The sequence below is a fragment of the Battus philenor genome, unplaced genomic scaffold, assembly GCF_028537555.1.
Source record: "Battus philenor isolate CCGP_79_NKW_IND1 unplaced genomic scaffold, ilBatPhil1.0.hap1 SCAF_9, whole genome shotgun sequence".
Taxonomy (NCBI): domain Eukaryota; kingdom Metazoa; phylum Arthropoda; class Insecta; order Lepidoptera; family Papilionidae; genus Battus; species Battus philenor.
This window is the reverse complement of record NW_027181759.1, coordinates 4,986,221-5,009,006: the sequence shown is the minus strand read 5'-3', so window position 1 is coordinate 5,009,006 and position 22,786 is coordinate 4,986,221. Positions and strand designations below refer to the sequence as shown.

General features: G+C 32.9%; 2 protein-coding genes across 2 annotated transcripts; one reads left to right on the top strand and one right to left on the bottom strand.

Annotated features, from left to right (window-relative positions):
• Positions 1-322: 322 nt before the first annotated feature.
• LOC137932274 (uncharacterized) lies at positions 323-13,008 on the bottom strand. The gene is made up of 12 exons (XM_068775877.1): positions 12,939-13,008; positions 12,251-12,388; positions 11,129-11,327; positions 10,284-10,404; positions 9,689-9,889; positions 8,235-8,336; positions 4,544-4,699; positions 2,832-2,999; positions 2,081-2,244; positions 1,351-1,495; positions 566-702; positions 323-464 (listed from the first exon to the last, which is right to left on the bottom strand). The coding sequence occupies exons 1-12, from the start codon at positions 13,006-13,008 to the stop codon at positions 323-325; spliced, it is 1,743 nt and encodes a 580-aa protein (XP_068631978.1).
• A 1,260-nt stretch (positions 13,009-14,268) lies between these two features.
• On the top strand, positions 14,269-22,267 carry LOC137932407 (neprilysin-4-like). The gene is made up of 13 exons (XM_068776017.1): positions 14,269-14,690; positions 14,777-14,902; positions 14,982-15,118; positions 15,205-15,373; positions 15,444-16,330; positions 16,403-16,553; positions 17,162-17,348; positions 17,427-17,545; positions 18,640-19,032; positions 19,575-19,747; positions 20,028-20,212; positions 21,057-21,200; positions 22,091-22,267. Exons 1-13 carry the CDS (start codon positions 14,269-14,271, stop codon positions 22,265-22,267), a joined length of 3,270 nt encoding a protein of 1,089 aa, XP_068632118.1.
• The last annotated feature ends 519 nt before the right edge of the window (positions 22,268-22,786 follow it).

The window sequence follows — 22,786 nt, the reverse complement described above, 5'->3', positions numbered from 1 at the left end:
CTATTTTATGGCTACAAAATAGTGATAAAAGTGTGGTCATAATGAGAAATTTCGTTTGATAGTGATCACAGATGTAAAGAGGCACATATTGTTTAACTACAATTAAAAGCGGACAACTTATAAACAAACAACAATTGAACATTCTCTAAGTCTTTCTCCCGATGTCTTGAATAACGTGGTAAATTACAGTTAATTAACAAAGAAACACATTTGTAATTTTTTTAATTAAAGTAGGTCTTTAAAAGTGAACATTATAAAATTATCATCAATTTATCATTTTAAATGTAAGGAACTTTTTATAACACTTTTCATCTGAACTATTTTAGATAGGCGATTGGTAAGTTGCAATTTTAGACGCAGGGTATAAACCTGAAAAATCACGACTCCATAAACTAAAGCGTTTGTTTTCTTGTTCATGTGGTACATTTATCTCCTTTGATAGATTTATTTTATAAGTCGCAGATCTGTGGAATAAAAACACACTATACTACCACATATTATATTTATACTGTATTTTAACAATGAACACTATAACTTTGCTTAAAAGATATTATTAGACTTTTACCTAATTGGAACTTTAATTGCTACTGGATCTTTTACAAGAGGTTTAGAAAGTGGAACGGTAACAATTTGTTTCGCCGAAGGACACGGAAAATATTGAAGACCTTTAGCCAAAACATCATCAACAGTTTCTTCATCATTCTGAAAATTTTGAAGGGCGTATTAGTTATATTTTGTAATATTCTTCATTTCCGATAGTGAACTTACAAAAAAGGAATGCTAACTGTTCGTTTGTCTATAAAAACTACGTAAAAGATAGCCAGCAACATATGAAGCGAATAACAAAGAATAAAAGGTGCGCAATCAACTGGGCTAGATATTCTATATTATCCAAAGCCTGTGCTGTATAACGTTATTATAACGGTACTGCTTGTTATCAGCTTTACTCATTTATCATCATCATAATAGCGAATAGACGGCGTAGGCTTCCTGAAAGATAACTTCGATAACCGGTTATGCGCTGATCGCATACAGCGACTTCCCATGACCTTGACAGTGACATCGATGGGTATAGAGGAGGGGGGGGGGGCTTTCTGAGCCAACGGCCGTCAGTTGCAAGCGCGATTTGCCCCACCCATTGCCACGTCAGACGATCAATTCTGCGAACTACGTCGGTGACCTCAGTTCTTCTGCGGATCTCCTAATTTTTGATGCGTTCTAACAGCGAAGATTCTCCCCTTTGCTCTCATTCTTAAAAGCCAAACTTTTACTCACTGCTCTTGACCAATTTTTTTATCATATGTGACAAAACCTACGTGCATTATATTCATGAAAACAACTTGATCATACTTCTTTTTCGTGTGGCTTTCCATATTGCTTAGAGACTGTTTTGCACCATTTCCAAATATTCTCATCGGCAGCTCCACGCTTTTCTAAACGCTCGTACAGGTCAGCCATATTGTGAATCGGTTTTGGAGCCAAAAAAAAAGAATAACTGTTTAACAATTTTTAACAAAACAATAATTTTATCATTAATAAATATTATGAAACAGTCTGTTATCGATTATGACATGACGACAATAGTTATCGATTTTGACGACACAGTATATTACATTAAATGAGTGGTAAGGACACGGAAGGATTATATTTATTTATGAAACTTGTAATACAATTTTTTGAAGTTTCTCTTAAAAGTGTTTTCAAAATATATTACTGAGTGTACGAAACATTACACTTCGTTATTACTAATTGAATTATTCACCATCACCACCATTTAGTTCTAAGAAGGACTACCATTGACATGGGTCTTGCTCATAGATTTCCAATAAGACCAGTTGGAAGCGGCCTGTAGCATCTTCCGGTAACCTTATTCAAGACCTTATGTTTTAAGATGACTTTATTTGATACACAATTTAAAAATATTAAAGAAATTAAATCTGAAATCAACCGAAATATGGGGTCGTACTATTTTCCGAAACGAAATTAATTAACATCTATTATATTTAGATGTTTTAATACATCAAGAGAAACATTACTTACTAGGTATTTACGAGATTTGTTCATTTTCTCCTTCATGTGCCGGAAGGAGTAGTGTCCAGACTTTTGACTGGCTCGTATACTCGGCAGGCCGTGTCGAGTTCTCACGGAAGGCATTATACTTGGTGGTTGTGAACTAAAATGGTCCAGTTGGAAGCCCGATTGATCTAGAGTGTCATCGCTGGTGTCATTTCTGAGCATTATTTCCTTGAAAAAAATACGATGATATATGTATAATATATATAGAATAATAATTGGTAAAAAAAAGCCTTAAAGTAATGAAAGTAAAGCTGAAACATAAAAAATCAATGGTATTATGAATAATAAATGAAGTAATTATAATATAGAATTTAAAAACCATTTACAAAATTCAGTTTATTACTTATTAAAATTAATTATTGCTTACTATATATCTTTGCAAACGTTATACTGCCAGAAGTTATTGACCTGTATTGTACCATAGGAAAAATACAAAATAACATATTTCGCCATAACTTTATCCAGGGTGATTGGAAATACGTAGTAAGAGCTATGAAGGTATGAATGTATAGCAAATTTTCTGTAGAATACATTTTCCTGATTAAAATTTTTACCACTTGTGCAATAAGTGGACATAAATTTTAATGTTGAATACGATAAGGTCATGATGAAAGATAAAATTGATTTCAATATCAGTTAAAAATAAATATTGCATGTCATCATTGCGACAGTTATTACCTTATCGCATTAAAATAACAACCTTATAGATTCAATCATAAAATTGAAATTTCAATAAACATATCAAAATAGATTACTCGTAGTTTTTCCAACTCGACATTTATCTTCTGTCTTGCAGCCATTTCTGTTTTCAGCTCTTCAATGAGATATGCCCAGTATTTGTTGACCCTTGAGTACTCGTTTAACTGAGCAAGAGGTAAATACGATAAGATTCGTTTACCAACAGCTGACGGGAGTAACTGCAACTAGAGCAAAACAACATTTATCGTCATCATTACAGCTGTACGTTGTCCCCTGTTGGAAAAGAACTCGCTTATATATTTCCTATGTAAGCAGTTTCTTTTTTCATAATAGCCCCCGCTATTGGGGACTTCTACCCCTATCTTGTTGAAGGCAGTATTTTTTATTCTTTAATAATTTTTTACTTCGTTTTTCTTTTATTTCCGTACTCCTCTGTCATACTTTACATGATCCGTATTTCCTCTTCTTTTATTCTACAATTTTCTTTCATTCTTTTGCATATTAATTTTCGTTCATTAATCGCCTGACTTACTTCGCCTCGTTCCTCAAATAGCACAGTTCGCGGTTAACATTTCTTTACTTACTTCTTGCTTTTTACATTATTTTACATTATTATCTTTTTATGTTTTATTATTCATACATTTAATTCCATTTTTACCTCCTGTATACTTGGTTTTGTTTCTATTTGTTACGTCCTACACTATCCTCCTGCAGCATTTGAGAAACGCTGACCTGGCCTGCTGTCCTTCATTATTGAGGCGATGCTTTCCTTGCTTAACTTTATGCCCAACCGGCATTCGGATTGAAGCCGGAGTTCTTCGAATGCGGGACAGTCGGCTATCAAGTGCACCACGGTCTGGTCTACACCCTTTTCATAGAAGCAAGAGGGACTCTCCTTGAGCATAAACCGATGAAGGTACTCGGAGAATCCCATATGCAACGCGCTATGTCGTCTACCCGCTGCAATTTCAACTTGCCAACTCGCTGGGCAATTTCAGCAATAGGATGTCCTATGCTGTAAATAAGTCTTTCCTACGGATTTCAAATAGAATTGGTTAGATGCGGCCTGCGTTCAGCGTATTCCAACAACGTTAACAAAATCGTCTGTCCACCTATTTAATCTAAATCTTCTTAGTAGCCGACTGTCTCACATTCGGAGAACTCCGATGCCATTCAGAGCTCTTACGTAAAATGACTAGAGATGATAGCATAACCTAAGCCAGCATCGATTATGGGCGATAAAGTAGATAGATATCCTTCATCAGGTATTGCAGGAGGTTTATAGAAGTAGTAATTGATAAAAATTAAATTTAAAAATAAAACATCAGGTCGGGCAAGTCAAATGAAGCAATCTACAAAAAAATTGAAAATAAGAAAACTGTAAAACAATTATTAAATGAGACAGTAGCTACATATTTAATTACTAAAAATGGTTTAAGCACTGAATAAATTGTGATACAAAAAGGTAATAAACCCAATACCTGTAATGCTTCAGAAGCGAGGAGAAGGATGAAAGGTAACGAAAAGGAGAAAACTAAAAATAGATGAGTAAGTTAGAAGTATGTTAGCAGACCATATAAATATAATATGTAATGAATGATTTAAAAAAGGCTGATAGAGGAGTAGAGAAATAAAAAGAAGGATGTGAAATAATTAATTCAAAATTGTAAGTTCCCTGTCACTAAACGAAATAAGGAAGGAGGAGAGGCCCCAATACATTTAAAAAAATCAAATGTACTTATTTATTTGTTTAAGATAAACGACATACAAAATCAACTGTCTCCGTAGTCTCTGGTATTGGCCGGTCTACTTTCCATATTCTCTTCTTTGTTCCATCGTTAAAGGTCGTCTCTATTTCTTCTAATTTAAAACCATCACGAATGGCTTTTATAGTTGCGTTCCAAACGGCAAGACTTTCATCCAGCTAAAATTGAATAGTATCTTTAATGACAGCGATTTTAAAATCATCATTTGAGTCTTAGGTCGTAGGCACTGTTAAACACAGGCCTCCGATATTTTAAAATGGTTCGTTTTTCATATTAAAGAATCGTGTTAGAATTTTTTTTAAACATTAAATATTGTATCCGGAGTAGCCTCTTTAATATTTTTAATCTGTGCACGACTATTGAAGAAATACATTTGAAAAAAAAATCAAAGTCTCTGGCGTGTCACATTTTTTAACATTTTTAAATCACTGAAGTCATACATTTATTTACAAGGGGACACTACATTAACAAAGATTTGTCATTTAGTTTAAGCTGTTAAATAAATATAAAAATATTTATTTAACAGTTTAACTAATTTTAAATCTTTTTCTTTTGACCTAGGTTTCTCAATATGCAGTAAGGTCGGACAATTTTTTTTTTTTTTGGAATTTAGTCCCACCCAATAGACCACACGAGCAGTGGTAGAGGACGATGGTAGATCGCGGAATACATTCCCGGGATACAATCTTATATAATTCACACTCTGTGCAATTAAAAAAATTTATAACATAAGATTGCCACTGCTTACAAACAAATTTTCAGAGGATGGGCTACAGCATCCTCCGTGTACCATAATATCACACTGCGATCGCCAACCCGCCTACCATTCGTGGTGATTATGGTATATCCCAACGTAGATATCATTGGGAGGCTTTGCAGTGGGCGTCTATTAGGTGAAACCATCGACGAACGAAAACTTATCTAATACTCAGTGAACGTGACCAATTTTTACTACTTATTCTCATGACTAATTTTAATTGCTCTTCTTTCTCTGTTATTAATAAATTGAAACACAGCATACCATTAGATGCATCTAGTTCTAAAGTGTGTGTGTGTCTTAAGAGGTTACCTTAATTAGATAAGACAACCATTAACAGTCATTCACTCAAAAAAAGAGTAAGTATTTACAATTTCTTCCTTCAAAAATAAATGCCTTTTGCCACACTTGTGACGTCACAACTTCCATCGTATTCTTGAATGGTTGACGTATTCATTGACGTGTTTAGTCATAACACTCTTATGAAATTCCTTAGCTGGTTATTAAATTACATGGCGCTACATAGTATATACAATAAATAAATACACAATATATAAATTTCAACGTTACATTAAGCTGTGTCAAAGTTAATCGATGTGTTAATTTTCGACCTGACAAAATGTACAATTTCCTTCCAATTCTTATAACAGAATCGACCTACTGTATGTACAAAAATAATTCATTTTCATCACAACTTTGATGATATAAACGCATGTTACATATACCATAAAAGATTCTCGACGTGGTACTGACTCACCACCATCCTTGGAACCATAAGGCTTAGAAATTTGAAATTTTAAAGAAATATTTTTTTTGCCGAGTAGATTTTTTATGGCCCTCGTTATTTGTGATCTCAAGAACATTCTGTCTTAGGACGATATGTTCTCAATAAATTTTTCACTGATTTTTTTTTAATAATCATTTAACATTAACATTACCTTCTACATATCATTCTTTTATTCATCACATTCTCTTACATTTCCTTCCATACTTTATTTTCCTTTCTTACGTCACATTCATTACTTCGCCTTCACCTCCAGAGGACTACTTTTACATTTTAATTCATTTACTTTTGTATATTAAAATAATTTACATTCCAATTTTTTAATCTACATTTTTCTTTTTTTTTTGGTAAATTCTTCATCACAAACAATCACAGTTTGTTTTCTCATTCTAAATTTTCTCGACTAGGGTTTGATGCTTTTAATAACCTTTTCGCTGAGTAGATGCGAGTCATGACCGATTTTTACAACAACCACCCCACAAAGGGGATTTAGGCAGCGTTCATTAAGTTCGCAAAACGGACAGAATACATCAAGTAGCATATATATTACGTGTATGAAATTATAGACTGTTTAAATCTTAGTGGTTTATCATTAATTTTTGAATCTTTGACAAATACTTATTATTAGTAAGCATTCATTTAGACGAACTCTCCAATGTGTAATTGGGTTGCAAAATCTCCCGCGGCAAGACTTTTGTATAAAATGTCGTTTTGTACATTTTTATCATTTCGACTAGATGGCACCTAAGAGTATTGAAACACAGCTCTATTCATTGTTATAATCAGAACAAAGCTCTGTTTAAATGCGTCCGTGCGTGCCACGGCTGAACATCAATCTCCACCATAGATTTTCAAAAAGATTGATTGAAAGTGGTCCGCATCCAGCGTTAGGATGACCTTAATAAGGGCTTCGGACCACCTTGTGGGTGAACGTTCTTAGATGCGCGTACCAGTCCGTGACCTCCACACCATTAACTTAAGTCTCCAACGGCCATCTGTTCTGTACGCTATATGGTACTGCCACTTTAACTTGTCTATTCGCTTGGCTATATCGATTACCTACGTTGGTCTACGAATCTTTACATTTCTAATTCTAATTCGTAGAGTAATCTAGAGTATGGCTCACGTTATGGCTCGTCGATCAACTGTGAGCATGCACATGAGGCCCACGACCTTCCATTCAATCATTTTTTCTAAACGGAATATTCATCTATGGGTCAGAGAATGCTCTTTAAAACCATCGCTTTTTATTAGACACATTCGCACGCAAGTTAGCGTGTGAGTTTTCCCTGACGGTGTAAATACTAAAAGGATTTGTTGTGAAGCTGTATAAATAGTTAAATATTTTTACACGCATTTAACGTGGCGTCACGATCAATCGGTAAGGTGTAGCATATATGTAATAATATTATATAATTATTACTACACACACACATTAAAACTATTCAAGAAGTACTACATTAAATCTATTCAAGAAGAATATTTTTGGGCTTTATTTGGCAAGGAAAACTTTAATGAATTACTGCGTATCATTAAAAATTAACATTTATTATCTGTATAAATTACGATAACTGCTTCCCGAGTAAATAATTAACATGTCTATATATATTTTAATGCATAAGTACTCGTATTTTAATTTAAAAAACGAACAAAAATTGCTGTTTAGTATCACATTTTTCCATTTTTTATTAAAATTGTTTTGTATAAAATATTTCATTTTCTTGTTTTTGGACAGAAAAAAACAATTTTAAAATGGCGAGAATCTGTTTAATGATTTTGTCCAGTTTTCAAAACACTATATGTTTAATTAAATACCACCCAGATACAAATAGTACAATAAGTTGTATTGTTCGTATTGTTATACGCATATTTTATTGCAAATTTGTACTAATAAAATACGAAAATAATTCATCTCTAAACCTAATGGCTACATTATACACGCCGGATACGTGTAAAACTAGGAAACTAATCTGTCATGTAACAAATTTATACTTCAACAAATTATAAAAAAATAAAACAAATCACGGATTATATATGTTTTTGTAGAATAAAATTTTGACCGACGTCATGCATAATGTTATTTCGAATAAGTACATAAACATATTTGTAGCCATTATTTTCGACTCGACGATTACATATATTAACGATTTACCTTTTTTTGCGCTTGTGTATATGAAACTTCCGGATCATTTACTACTTCCTTCATTGCACTCACTGAACTATTGGTTTTCCGCTTCGCAAGTGTTTCCCTTTTCTGTAAGATATACATGTATATTAAAATTTGTTTAAATATCATCATCACTTCATTTGTAGAACACTGCATGCTGGACACAGAGTTCCCCTAAGATCTTTAATATAACCGGTTGGAGGAGACCTTTTGTTTTAAAATTTCCCTGTTTCTGATACCTGTCCTAGGGTTCCTATTATGTTGGCATAATCTGTCACCGTTTTACCCTTCTGTAAAATATTTTCTTTAATGACAATTATATAACACGATTAATAATTAAGAAGCTTGTTTGAGGCGAAAGATTATGAAGTAACGTCTTGTTGATCTAATTATTCAACAAAGCGCATAAAGCTAATTTATCTTTACATTCTATGAATCTTCTATTAATCACATTATGCTAATAGTTTCCCTCGGTAAACTATAAAGTTTATTTTAAAACATCAAAAGCAGCATTGACGTTTTCTAGTGCGATCAATAAACATTTGGAAACTCAAAAATAACAGATTAGAGTTACTGCTCAGTGTCGCAATTGTAAAAAGTTTATATAGCGATTAGTTATAGGTCTATAAACTTTAAAAGGCTGAAAATGGCTGGTTTCAGAAATCCTGAATAATTACGTTCTAAAATTCTGAATATTACTTTTTAAAATGAATTATTGCTTACGATCTCTATCTGTAGTTTGTATTACCAAAAGTTATTGTGTTATCGATTTCTATTAGAAAAATAACTTATGTTACACATTTTACACTCACCTCTTCATACCAAGTGATTGAAAACAAACCCGTATTATACTATTGCGTGTTTATTCCGTTTCTTTCAAATTCGGTATCTACAGGTAATACTACACCTTGTAATTTTTTTAATTAGTAACCATTTTTGCCACTAAGTACCCATGCACCATTTAAGCTTTAGTTTAATGCAATGTCCCTTTCAGTCATTACGCATTAGATATTAGAAAAAACTAAATTTACTTCTAGACGCAATTAAAAGTTTAATTAATGTTTCGAATGAAAGGTTACCTTGCCGCAGGTTTTTAAAACAAAAAAAAATTATTACATTCACTTCAATTCAGCGAACGACCTATGATACGAACATACTTATCGCATCGCTACGTCACCGCTTATTGACATAGTAACTAAATTCGATGGTAATATTTTCTGTTACCTAAAATCATGGATTGCATTCACCATCTGTTTTTATTTCACCCCATGCGCTTTATTAATTGCACTTAGACAGAAAGTTATATTACAAAAAGTCAGTTTCCTTAATTTAAAACTATTTCCATATTTTTTCTTTAAGTTAAACAAAAAAAAAAGATTTCATGTACACTAACATCCTTTTATATATGTATAAATTAAGAAAAAATCCAACAAACCAACCGTATTGCGAGGCTGTTCGACAACCGGCACAGTCTTGGCCGGTTCGACTGGACTTTCGACGACAAGTGCGGATTCCTTTAAATTATCTATTTCATATTCCCGGTATCGCTCGTAAATCTTTTGCGCTCGTTGAAAAACCTGCCATAATACAGGCCCTCCGGCTACAGTCACCAATTCCAATAAAGCTAGCGCTTGATTCTCCTTAAAACATATGATTTAAAAATTTATCATTACTGTTTATCTTAACATTAGGCTTGATGGTCTGTATTGTATGTTATGTTTCTGTAGTATGTTCATAAAATAAACATTAATTTTTATATGTAAAAACTGCCATAATATCTTAGTTAAAAAGACCATTGCATCAGACTATTTACGAACGACGATGCTGTCTCTCTCTCTCTATCCCTCTTTTTCAGCCAATAGACACCCACTGCAAGAAATAGCCCTTCTCCGAAGATCGCTACGATGACTGATCGAACGCTGCTCGCATTCAGTGACTTCCCGCGACTTTGATTATGTCGTCGGAACTGTGTCGGATAATGCTATATTCACTCCCAATTAAATTTTGCTCCATTATGTTTAATGAGAAACTTACTGGCTCCAAAGAAACGAACCATTTTCTATCATCTGTCATAACTTGCGTAAGAATAGACACCGGCACAGCCGTTCTATTGTGATCAAGTGGAGCCTGGTCATAGCTGCTAAGTATTTTAGGTCTGGAAGAAAAGCAATGACTTATGTAGGCGTAAGTTTTCAGCATTCCATGGACTCGCAGATGCTGGGTCCACTGTGAAGTAGGGAGAGGAAGCCGATATGGTGCTGGAGTTTAAATACCTTTCTAGTGGGTTAAAGGAGACCTCTTTGCAATGCATCGGCGTTCACTTTCACCAACAGGACTCATCTCTTCCTTAACAAATTTTAAAAAATATTTAACTATATATGTAAGTGAAGAATTTATATGTCCAATGCTACGCTTAGTCGTATCTGATCCAAATTCTAGTACAATCGCTGCGAATCGACTTGAATCGAATGCCACCTTCAAGTCGTCGTTTATGTTTATATAAAATATAAAAAACTAAATGTTGGCAACAATTTTTAATATATCTCAACCCCAAACAGACTCTATTCCTTAAGTAACCTAGGGTAATGAGTCGGATCAGTAAGAGAAAACACTATACTAAATACTATACTATACTATAATATATTAAATATAAACAAGTATCTGCAAACAAGTATCTCTTTAAATCTGCTACGCGGGTCAGCCGCGAGCACTGTACATCCAGTTACTCTTCCAAACGGTGAACCCTGGAATGAGTTGTTGAGCGATGCGATTAGCATATAGAAGCTAATAAAAGTACTATTTAATAATGCCACTTTTTAAGTAGGTAAATTTGTTTTTCAACACGAGAAATATTATTAATCTTGTAAGTAAGACAATACCCGCTAATAGAAAGAACAGCATCTTTGGGACGACAATTCCAAATGGATTTCAAAAGTAACGACAATGTCCAAGCACTCTTAACATCTTCCAAGAGTGCCAATAAATATAATTTCTTGTTTACATACGAAATTCTTTTAAACCAACTTTTAGTTATTTCCAAATGTTTATCAAACTCTGCATTATTATCACAGACACTTTCTGAAATACAAATTATCTAATGAAATAAAAGTTTAAATGTAATAATTATAACTCCCGCAAAAAAATTTTAACTAATCAGCGGCGACAAAGCTAAACAATGAAATTACAGTTAGAGAATCATCTTTATAAATCTATCATTACTATTGTCTTTGTTATCAATACTGAAATAATATATCTACATTTATTAAAAGCCTAATTACCAACCATATACCATAATTTAATCAAGAATTAGACCAAAATAAAAAAAAACAGAAGGTTAAGACTTTCCTATCTCGATATCCATCGTTAACCAATCAATTCGTTGTAAAAACAATTTAATATTTAATTCTTTCAGTAACACAATATCGCAATTTTCATTGTGTCCATATCTATCCGTATTATATTTCCTAGCTCTACACACATTGAACATTTTTAATAAAAGAAATTTAATTAAAAAGATACCATAAAAATTTTTAATTAAAAAAAATCTCATTGCCAAAGTAAAATATAAATACTTAGAAACTAGGCCAGTATTTGATTCGTTATAAATATAGTCAAATTTCATCATCATCATTAATCTGAAACTTTTTTTTTAAAAAAGTTAGTTATACAATAATAAATTTCTATTGTCTGAACTTATTGAGAGTCGATTTGGGGACTCTGAGTCAAGAGAGATAGCTTAAATTATTACATTATATACATATTTTTATAACAATTTTTTATCTTTGGTTTCTCTTTATTTCAATTTTTTCATTTACATTTTAATTTATTTCCTTATTTCGTTAATCAATTCTTATTTACATTATTTGTTGACCGTTAAGCTTATATTTTATTTTTAGCTGTTACTTCTTTGATTATCCTCTTGCAATAGCTGAGGAAGGTGCTCTATCTCTTAATCTTCCATAACAGAGGCGACGCTCGCCTCCTCTATTTTTTTTCCTAACCGGCATTCGGAGTTGAGTCGGAGTCCTCCGAATGCGGGACTGACGCTATTACCATCCAATGTCGCGTGGTTGTGTTTCTTGGAAGGAACGTCGGATGTTTACATTGTCTTGCAGACAGCTTATTCAGCAAAAAGAAGTCTAAGAAACAGATATCATATCTTGCTTAGCTTGCACATTATTCTGCGTTAAGCCGTCTGTTGATTTTATATCTATATTATAAATATTTGTGCATACATTGGCTGTAAACACAACATTACAATAATTTATGCATATTTTACTATTGAACTCTGTACATACTATAATATACAAAACGTTTCTCTCAGATGTATTGTTTTACGATGTTATTATTTTCTAACAAAAATAAAACGAAAAGAAAATTTGCAATATTAAGTACCGAATATGGGCTAGTTCGAGTGTTAAAAACTGCTAAGAGATATATTCTTATATAACTAAAGAAATACGCTTACTTTATATTTTTTACAATCATTTTTTAAGTGGCCTTTGCGTTGTGCTACTGTTGAGAACGCAACAAAAAATAATATTACTTGTATCACATTCAATGATAAACAGTACATAATAAATTATGTCTTATACTCCATGATATTCTCAAGTGATGATATTATCAACTTTGAGCGTGACTTTAAAGAATTTTATTCCTGGAAGCGTCATTTAAACATTTTATACTAACCGCAAGTCATGTCCTCCACTATTGATTCATTTATTGCATTTATCATTGTTATTATTTCCGTAAATGCCATTTTAGTAAATAATGTGTCAAAAAACCTTTACATTAAATATTTGATACCTTTACGGGTATGTCAAAATTATTATTATAAAATTTAATATGCTGCCAGTTATATTACACAATATTTATTTTAATTCATTTATTATTACATATCGTCTTTATATGCATATATATGATGAAATTATAACAGTTGACGTCACTACTTAATTGAATAGAAACTGCGCTTTATAGACATTAACTATTTCAAACAAAACATAATAATCTAAAGTGACACTAACAATCTAAATATAATTTACAAAGTAAGAATATTTTTTATCACCGTCATCATTTCCGGCATTGAACGCCCACTGCTAGATCGACCTAGACCTCTCCTATAGATTTCCTATAGGAGCGGCCAAAGCCTTATTTTCTGTCAGATGCCAACAAGTCTCCAAGTAACCATTAATTACATGTTGTTATATTATAACTAAGGATCGAGTTCTGTTCTCAATATATTTTTAACACGAAATTGAAATAAACATTATAATAATTATTGCAAATCATTATATTATTGCAAAAGCAATTGAAGGGCTCAAAGCAGCCTTCCTTATAAACAACCTTGGTATTTTTTTAATGTAGGACACATTAACACATTGAAAGCGTACCAACGTGATTCTTTCCATATATCAAAAACTTGAATAACTTTGGTCTCTCTTTAATGCAATACATATTCAGAGACTTTTTACTCATCTAAGTCAAAAAGAAAAATTTTGTCATACACAGGAGTTTGGTCGATGTAGGTGATACAATGCATTGCAAGTCAGACTCTTTAAAAACAAAACACGTAGCAAAAATATGAAACGTAACATCCCAGCATTCCGCGGATTCAACTTGCAGATGCAGGGTCAATCACGCTGTAGAGATACGGCTAACGACCCGCGTAGCATGTCTAAAGAGTCTGCCTTACAATGCATTGTATCACCTACATCGACCAAACTCCTGTCCATGACATAATTTTTCTTTTCATTTTCAATTTTACAATAGCAGAAATAAGCCCACAGATTCTCATTAATTTGTAAGATTCAATTATAAACTCCTTGTATTTTTGGCATGGTTTATTTTTATACTTTTTATATTCTTATTTTTAGTATGCGCTGCTCTTTTCAATTCACCTACAGGGTCAAACGTACAAAGGCAATTATGTAGTTAACGTGTACTACAGTCAATGTATACTGGCTGACGATCTAGTTTCGATCCTCTGACGATGACGCGACACTGTCAGTTGGCTACTGCCATGACCCGAGTCGACACGCGAAACCATTTCCAGGTTTCTGTAAAACCAAGCAGTGCTGAACTATGTCGTTTTATTTGTACACTAACTTTTATTGCCTTTTTGGCTATAGTTTACCTTATTGTAAAAAAACCTGTCGACTTATTAGATGACCCGTCTGACCAATTCCTAGTTAAGAACATACCAGCAACTTATACGAAGCTGGAAGGTATTGATCCAGAAGAAAGAGATGTGTTTGAAGGATTTAGAACTTCTTTTTTACCGAGGGAAGAAATAATGCTAGCACAGAAAATATCTAAACGGGACCTTAGTGACGAAAATCTAACTAGTGATGAATTCATTTGGGGAAATACTGATAAAGAATATGATTTACCAAATCGAGTTAAGCGTAAAAGTCGTTTTTCATTTACTTCTAAGGAATTTGGGTAAGAGTACTATTGTTTCATTTTTGAATATCATCCCATTATTTATTTAAACATTATATATGTCTAAAATGACTTATTGCTTTAAGTAGACATGAACATACAACAAAAGGGAATATCGGCGACGATGATTATGATTTTTATAATGAAAATGATAGCGCAGCCGAGACTGAACATGAAACAACCGATAGCACCTACAAGACCCATGATAAAAAGTAAATTGTGTAATTATTTCTAAATACTGTTTATATCTAAACTAAATAAAGTTCTATAACTTAAAATTGTATGTCTTAGTGTGATCTTTCAAGAGATGTATGTTGATAGAGGACCATTAGATGATGTCGTAGAACAAGTGCGACGACAGCCTGAACTAGAAGAAGGTGAAATGGGTTCTTCGGCTCATTTATACAAGCCTTCTAAATCCCACTCGGGTATCGAAATTTTGTTGCTTTATTTTTAATAATATTATCCGTAACAGTTTAAATACTGTAGCCATTTTGATAAATAAACTCAACAGGTATTCATGCCTTTTGGAAAGGCGAAGGTGATCGAGTAACAATAAGAGAAACTCAAGCTTCTATTATGAAACAATATATGGACCCAGGAGCTGATCCATGTCATGACTTCTATCAGTATGCTTGTGGTAATTGGGCTTCCCTTAACCCCATACCAGCTGATAAAGCAGGGTAAGTGAAAATATCATTATCGATTTTTGCTAAAGGACATTGCATCATAAAGAATATTTTTTACTTTTAGGTACGACACATTTGAAATGTTAAGAGAAAATTTGGATACAGTTCTAAAAGAGTTGTTAGAATTCAAAACTTTTGATAAAGTTCCAAGTACATATCCAGGACACCATTTAGATCTCAGTGATAATTTTTTAACTCAAAATTATTCATTCAAATACCCCGAAAAACGCCACAATGACAACCTCAACGTAATTATGTCAAAGGTGTTTACAGACCATGAAAATAAAATTGCTAATACTAGTAAAAAAGAATCGGAAAGTAGTAAAGAATATCCACCAGACAATAATGCAGATATAATAAGTCGCATAAGGCGTTACTTAGATAGGAAATCCAAACAGGTAGCAAAACCAGTTATCAAAATTAAACAAGAAATATATGAAATGCAAGCGAAAAATAAAAAAATAAAAAAAGATGCCATTTTCACCGATAGAGTTATATCCAAAAATTATGCAAAACGCAAAGCCTCTATTGGAAAGCGCTCAATGTATCATAATCAAAATATTAATGTGGGAAGGAGACTACAAATGTTCTACACGAGAGTAAAAAAGAAACATGGACATGACAAATCTGATAAGAAAAAGACAATGAACCAAGCATATAAAGATGATCCTGCCAATGGCGATGCAGCTCTTAAATCTAGATTTTTATTCAAATCTTGCATGAACTATGAGATACTAGAAAAGCGAGGTCATCAACCTTTATTAGATTTACTCGAACTGCTAGGAGGATGGCCGATACTAAACAAAAATTGGAATTACACCAATTTCGATTGGCTAGAACTTATGGCGAAATTGCGAGTGTACAACAATGACATATTAATATCGGAATGGGTAGGACCAGACATTAAAAATTCTGATGAATTTGTTATCCAGTTTGATCAAACTAGTTTAGGTAAAGAAACCAAATTACATTATGTATATTTTCAAATGGAACGTTTACTAAATTTCTCTTTCACGTAACTAGGATTACCGACAAGAGACTATTTTCTACAAGAATCAAATAAGGTGTACTTAGATGCCTATAAAACTTACTTAACAACTATTGCTAAACTATTGGGCGGTGAATCGGAACACGTTAAAAATAGTGTGAATAAACTAATCGCTTTCGAAATCAAGTAAGTTTTCATCAACATCATCATCACTTCAACTGTAGGATGTCCACTGCTGGACAAAGCCTCCCCAAAAGGTTTTCAATAGGACCAGTTGGAAGCGGTCTACAACCAGTGTTTTTCACCGAACTTAATAAAGACGTCTTTCCACGTTGTGGTTGAATATTCAACGCTGCTCTTGCCGGTTTGTGGTTATTTGTTCTGCGCACTATCTAACATTCCTATTGTCAGTTTAGTTTATTAGTCCACTAGGCTATTTCTGTCGTTTTTGTTAGTCTACGCACCGTCATATTCCTGATTCGATCTCATACAGAAATCTCGAGGATATCTCTCTCTATGACTTGTTGAGCCGCTGTTAATTTGCCAATAAATCTCAAAAAGAACACGTATCAACGCCATAAGGTAAGACTGGCAACACACAATTAAATGTTAATGATTATGAGAAAAATTGTTCATTATTTAATATTACTATCTTACTTAGTACTTCGCCACCTCCAGGATTCTGGAATTCTTGACTTTAGCAATAAAATCGTGCATATAACATATTATAAAGTTAGTAAAAAGTCATATTTATTTATTGTATTAAAATAAAAATTATTCGTTACCTACCAAAGCCTTGCCAGAATTACATCAGCCCCGGAAGACAGACGTAATGTGTCAGAAATATATAAACGAATGCCGATTCGTAAACTAATAGAGCTCATACCAGAAATAGACTGGATTAAATACTTATGCATTGTTATGAATAAAACCATCAATGAAAATGAGACAGTCGTACTGTTCGCACATAATTATGTCTTGGTACGTATATGTTTTAAATACATTTATTTCGATTTCCCATTTTAAAGCTCTAATAAGAAAATTTCGAAATCTTTGTAGCTTCTCGTTAAGTTGGTTGAGAAAACGGAAGCTGACACTTTAGCAAATTATCTATTGTGGCGATTTGTGAGACACAGGGTGAATAATCTGGACGACCGTTTCCAATCAGCAAAACAACAGTGAGTAATAACTAAATCTAATATTTGTTATCGTCGTTTCATCCCAGAGACGCTTACTTCAAGGTATGGGCCTCCGCCAAAGATATCTATGATTATAAATTATGGCATATACCACAATCGCCACGCTTGGAAAGCGGATTGACGATCGCAGTGTTGTATCTAGTACGCAGAGGACGCTGCTGCCCATCCTCTAGAAACTTATGTGTGACAATGGTAATTATATATTTAATTCACAAAGTGTGAATTATATAAGAACCCGGGATTCGAACCCGCGATCTTCGATCACAAAGTCACAAACCTCTACCGCTGGACAGTTCAATTCAGTCTTGTATTACCAATTTATTGCCAGCAATGTTATATTATTCCAAAGGAAAATATTATCACCAACGCAGGAAAAAATACTTGTATCACAAATTCATTATATTTATTAAAATTTTCATATAACAAGTGCAAAAATAAATATGCTTGCCTATTGTAGGTACACAGCCATTATTATGCTAGCATGAAATAATTATTAACATCTCACAATACTAAAGTTATGTAATAATTCTTACAAATTGTTGGTGTATTTATTGCATATAAAGGTTAAAATTAAAGGGAAATCTGATAACGTACAAAAATTCTCACATGTATTTATGTGTAATATATGTGTTTTTCGATCATTATTTATGATTTAAGCCATATTCCAGTAACATACATATACTAACAATTACAATATACTCGTACTTATTCTAGATATATATATGCATCTCCCCTAGAATTCCAAAAGGACCGGTAAGAAAGATTATATTTAACGGGACGGTCTTGACTTCTCGAAAACTGTTTCCTTGCTGGCACGTCTGTCGTTTTTGATTAAAATAAAAGACGAATATTTATTTAAAATCATATCAAGATTCATCTCGATAAATATATAACTAAATCACTTAAATGCATGTTACTGGTAATTGATTCACAATATACAATTGTATCGTCAAAAACATTTGCACGATTACTTAAAATTTAAATTGAAGTTTTCGATTGTAGTAATTTTGTTCATTCAAACAAATGATCAATTTAAGTTTTACAGTTTAATAATGGTTAGAAATATTTTTTAGGTTCTACTACATTCTTTTTGGTCGTGAAGAAGCACCACCAAGATGGAAAAACTGCATATCTCAAGTCAATTCAAACATGGGAATGGCATTGGGTTCGATGTTCGTCCGAAAGTACTTCGACGAGACGAGTAAGAACGACACTCTCACTATGACCAGGGAGATACAGCAATCTTTCAGAGAGATCTTACATATGACTGATTGGATAGATGACGGTACTAAGAAACTGGCCGGACATAAAGTAAACTCCATGATGCTCAGAATCGGATATCCCGATTTTATTTTAAGCAAAAAGGAGTTGGACGACAGATATAAGGAAGTTAAGATTCATCCCGATAAATATTTTGAAAACATTTTGAATATATTACAGCATTTAACGAAAATGGAACAATCGCGGTAAGTATATAGTCTAACATTACACTAACGTAATATGTTTGTATGCTTTTGTTTTATATTAGTTTTACCAATAAGAAAAAATTACATTACAATGGGAAGCAGAGAAAAGTACCAGAAGCGAATAATTGGCATAAATTTTTTATTTTGATTTCATATATCTGTGGGTTTCGGTTCGCATTAGTCATGTGGTTGGTAACTCCAGTAGATTCTCCTATTATTCTGTGATCAACTGTAAGACATAGTTTTATAATTTTTCGTTAACGCATAATATTTCCGCTAATTGACAACAAACCTACAATATGCTTATATAATGTAATGTATTATAAATAAATAGACATTACAATTAAAAATTTTGAGGAAGTGCACTGCATCAGCGTTCTTTATGATGATTCTATTTTATTAATTTGCCAAACAATTTTGGCAAAATAATTTTGAAATACAAAAATCATTTCATATAGTTACTCAGAATAAAATTTCATTTATAATTTATAATATGCATGGAAATTAGTAATTTATTTATTTGTATTTTTTAATAATTACAGCATCGGACAACCAGTAAACAAGTCACTCTGGAACACAGCACCGGCGGTGGTCAATGCCTACTACAGCCGAAATAAGAATCAAATCATGTTCCCGGCTGGAATTCTACAACCTCCTTTTTACCACAGACATTTTCCACGATCGCTTAACTATGGTGGAATAGGAGTTGTCATAGGTTTGTTCATTTTAGGCTAAACTCATGAAATTATTTCTAAAAATAATTTTTAGCTTGATAACATAACATACATAATATTCTTCAATCATTTTTCGAATAATAAAGTAACAAAAGTAAAGTAAAATAGGGGTATAAAAACATTATTTATTATGTTTAATATATAAAACAAATAATATAAGTAATAAGTAGCGAATATTCATCGATTTAGTTCACTCTAATGCGTTTATCAATTTTGAGACATGCTGATTATGATATATGGTGGAAAATTTATAAATTTTAGGTCACGAGATCACTCACGGATTTGACGACAAGGGCCGCCTATTCGACTGTGAAGGAAACTTACACCGCTGGTGGTCGGATCCTGCTATTGAAGCATTCCATCACCGCGCGCAGTGCCTTATCGACCAGTACGGACAATACGTTGTACCTGAGGTGAACATGAAACTCGACGGAGTGAACACGCAGGTGAGGTTTAATGTTACAAAAGTAATTTTGTGTAACCTTGCTTTAAAAAATTGAAGATTCAGAACCTGCCACAGAACGTCCGTCTCCTTTAATGTAAATCTTCGCTGAAATAGAAAACTATCATAGCATACTTTAAGGCCCTGGTACAATCTCGTAGTCCTAATATCGCAAACCGAAGAACATTTTAGCCGAGGAACAAGCCGAGGATAAAAAAGAGGCAGATTGGATATCTACACCCCGAAATTAATTAACGCATATCAACAGATCAGTAACTGAATAACTTCATAATTAACTCACCTTGTTAGTTGTAACGCTTGAAAACTAGGCTGTTTTAAATTCTACCTAAACTGTTTTAAAGGACCGACTAAAGTCACGCAGCGAGCGACGGAGAGGATTTGACGAAGACCTCAGATTCTTAACAGAGCTTTCAAAATTTTCGTGCTCACTAGCAGCGGCCATATTTTTAATTTTACTTTACTTAATGTTAAGTGGTGAAAACTTTTAAAAATTGTTTGTTACCAAATTTTTTAGTTCCGTATTAGGCATTAAAAAGATCGAGAACATTTTATACTTGATATTCTTCCCAGTCATATTTCATGTTACAGATGGCCACGACTCTAGACTCAATTTCCCTGTTTAGTTTTCCCGTTTTGTTCTGAATGTTTCTGAATCATTAGAAAACCCGTACAAATCCTGGTTTTATTAATTGCCACATAGACCTTCTTTCATCTTACCAACTACAACCTTTTTGTTCAGACACAAATTCCCGCTGACAAATGTACAAATATTTTGAAACTAGACTTTGTAATAACTATTAATACTATAACTAGTAAATAACTTTAAGGGAGAAAACATAGCAGATAACGGCGGTGTGAAACAAGCTTTTCACGCATATCTTAAATGGCTGAAGAAGAACGGCGCACAAGACGAGACTCTGCCAGGGCTAAATCATACACATACTCAACTGTTTTTTCTAAATTTCGCTCAGGTATGTTGCACTGTAACTGAAAACTGTTTGATGAAGCTGCTCATTACTATGATTGATCAAAATAGTTCGTTTTCTTATGCTGTGAGATACCATAATCATATAATGAAAACTTTTACTCAAGTTAATACAATAAACGCACGTATGAAATCCAATTTACTTGATTGATTTAATTTATGTTAGTTCTGACAAATATACTAACTGTATAGACATTTCAATGGAAGACAGTCATCACCATCATCACCGTTTCAGCCATAAGATGTCCATTAAAATACGTAGCCCCATAAATAAGATCGATTAGAAGCGACGTAAGTGCAGTAATGTGCATATTAATTCTGACACCATTGTAATAATAACCATCTGAACTATTAGGGGGACCGGAAGGTAAAGGTGTTTCTGCGAATGTCGATATTTAATTGTCATTTTATAGCTCATTACGTTCTTGGAAGACGTTGTATACTAGATAGCAAAAGGTTGTTGATAACAAAGGTAAATAAATTGTTGATTAGATATAAAAAATTGTTAAAAATGTTGTCGTGTGATTTTAACTAAATAAAGCAACGTTACTTTCCGTTTCCCTTAATATATAACACTAGGTTAACTTCTTTATATACAGTGCGATTGATGCAAAAATTTAAATGGGGTCAATGGATATAAATTCTGAAAGTGTACAGCAGATAGTAAATATTAATTGAATTTATTTAAATACTACTACGAGTATATATCTAACTTATCTAATAATTATTTTTAATATGCAATAATTCGCATTTTGGAAACGCTTTTTCTTACTGAAACCAGACTTTTGGATAGGGTGTACCTTATACTAATTGACAAAAAATGAGATCACCTTCTTTAAATCTTTTACACTTATAAACAATTATCCTTTATAACAGGTTTGGTGCGGAGCGATGCGACCAGAGGCAATGCGCAACAAACTGAAGACGGCAGTGCATTCGCCGGGCAGATTCCGTGTTATCGGAACCTTGTCCAACTCCGAGGACTTTGCGAAGGAATTCAAATGTCCGCCGGGCTCTCCGATGAACCCTATACAGAAATGCTCTGTATGGTGATAAATCAATTTAAATTTTTAACGGTACTAATGTTAAATAATAGCTAGCTTAAATAACCTAGCTGTCAATCTAAATATTTATTCATTTAAGTTCTCTTGTCAAATAATAGTTGTCATATAACCAAGTACAATTGGTTGAAATTAAGCTGAGAAATTTATTTAGAGATATACCAATATAATAATAACTGTTAATAACAATAATCAATAGTTATTATCAATCAAGGACCGACATGAGCAGCGTAAATAGCAAGACATCGGAAGTCGCTGGATGCAGACCGATTCCAACCAGTTTTATTGGAAATATGTATATAGGGAGGTCTAGCAGTGAATGTTCTGAGGCAGAAATTATGATAGAGAGTAATGAGACCAAAAAGTATAATAAATATTGCCTACACCATAAGCAACGATATTAAAAATAATTTACTAAAAATTCTAAATTTTGTGATTCCTAGAGTGTGAGAATAAAATAAGTTATTACGGGTATTAGCTACATAAGTTTAAACCCCTTTTAACCACTAAT

Bases quoted from the DNA above. Each gene is read 5' to 3' on its own strand.
- LOC137932274 (XM_068775877.1), bottom strand. From the start codon at position 13,008: ATGGCATTTACGGAAATAATAACAATGATAAATGCAATAAATGAATCA. The intron at 4,700-8,234 runs GTAAATCGTTAA...ATTCAATTTTAG, and splicing joins ATACACAAGCGCAAAAAAAG to CTGGATGAAAGTCTTGCCGT. The intron at 465-565 runs GTAAAAGTCTAA...TTTATTCCACAG, and splicing joins GCAATTAAAGTTCCAATTAG to ATCTGCGACTTATAAAATAA.
- LOC137932407 (XM_068776017.1), top strand. From the start codon at position 14,269: ATGACCCGAGTCGACACGCGAAACCATTTCCAGGTTTCTGTAAAACCA. The intron at 14,903-14,981 runs GTAAATTGTGTA...TGTATGTCTTAG, and splicing joins TACAAGACCCATGATAAAAA to TGTGATCTTTCAAGAGATGT. The intron at 17,349-17,426 runs GTACGTATATGT...AAATCTTTGTAG, and splicing joins TCGCACATAATTATGTCTTG to CTTCTCGTTAAGTTGGTTGA.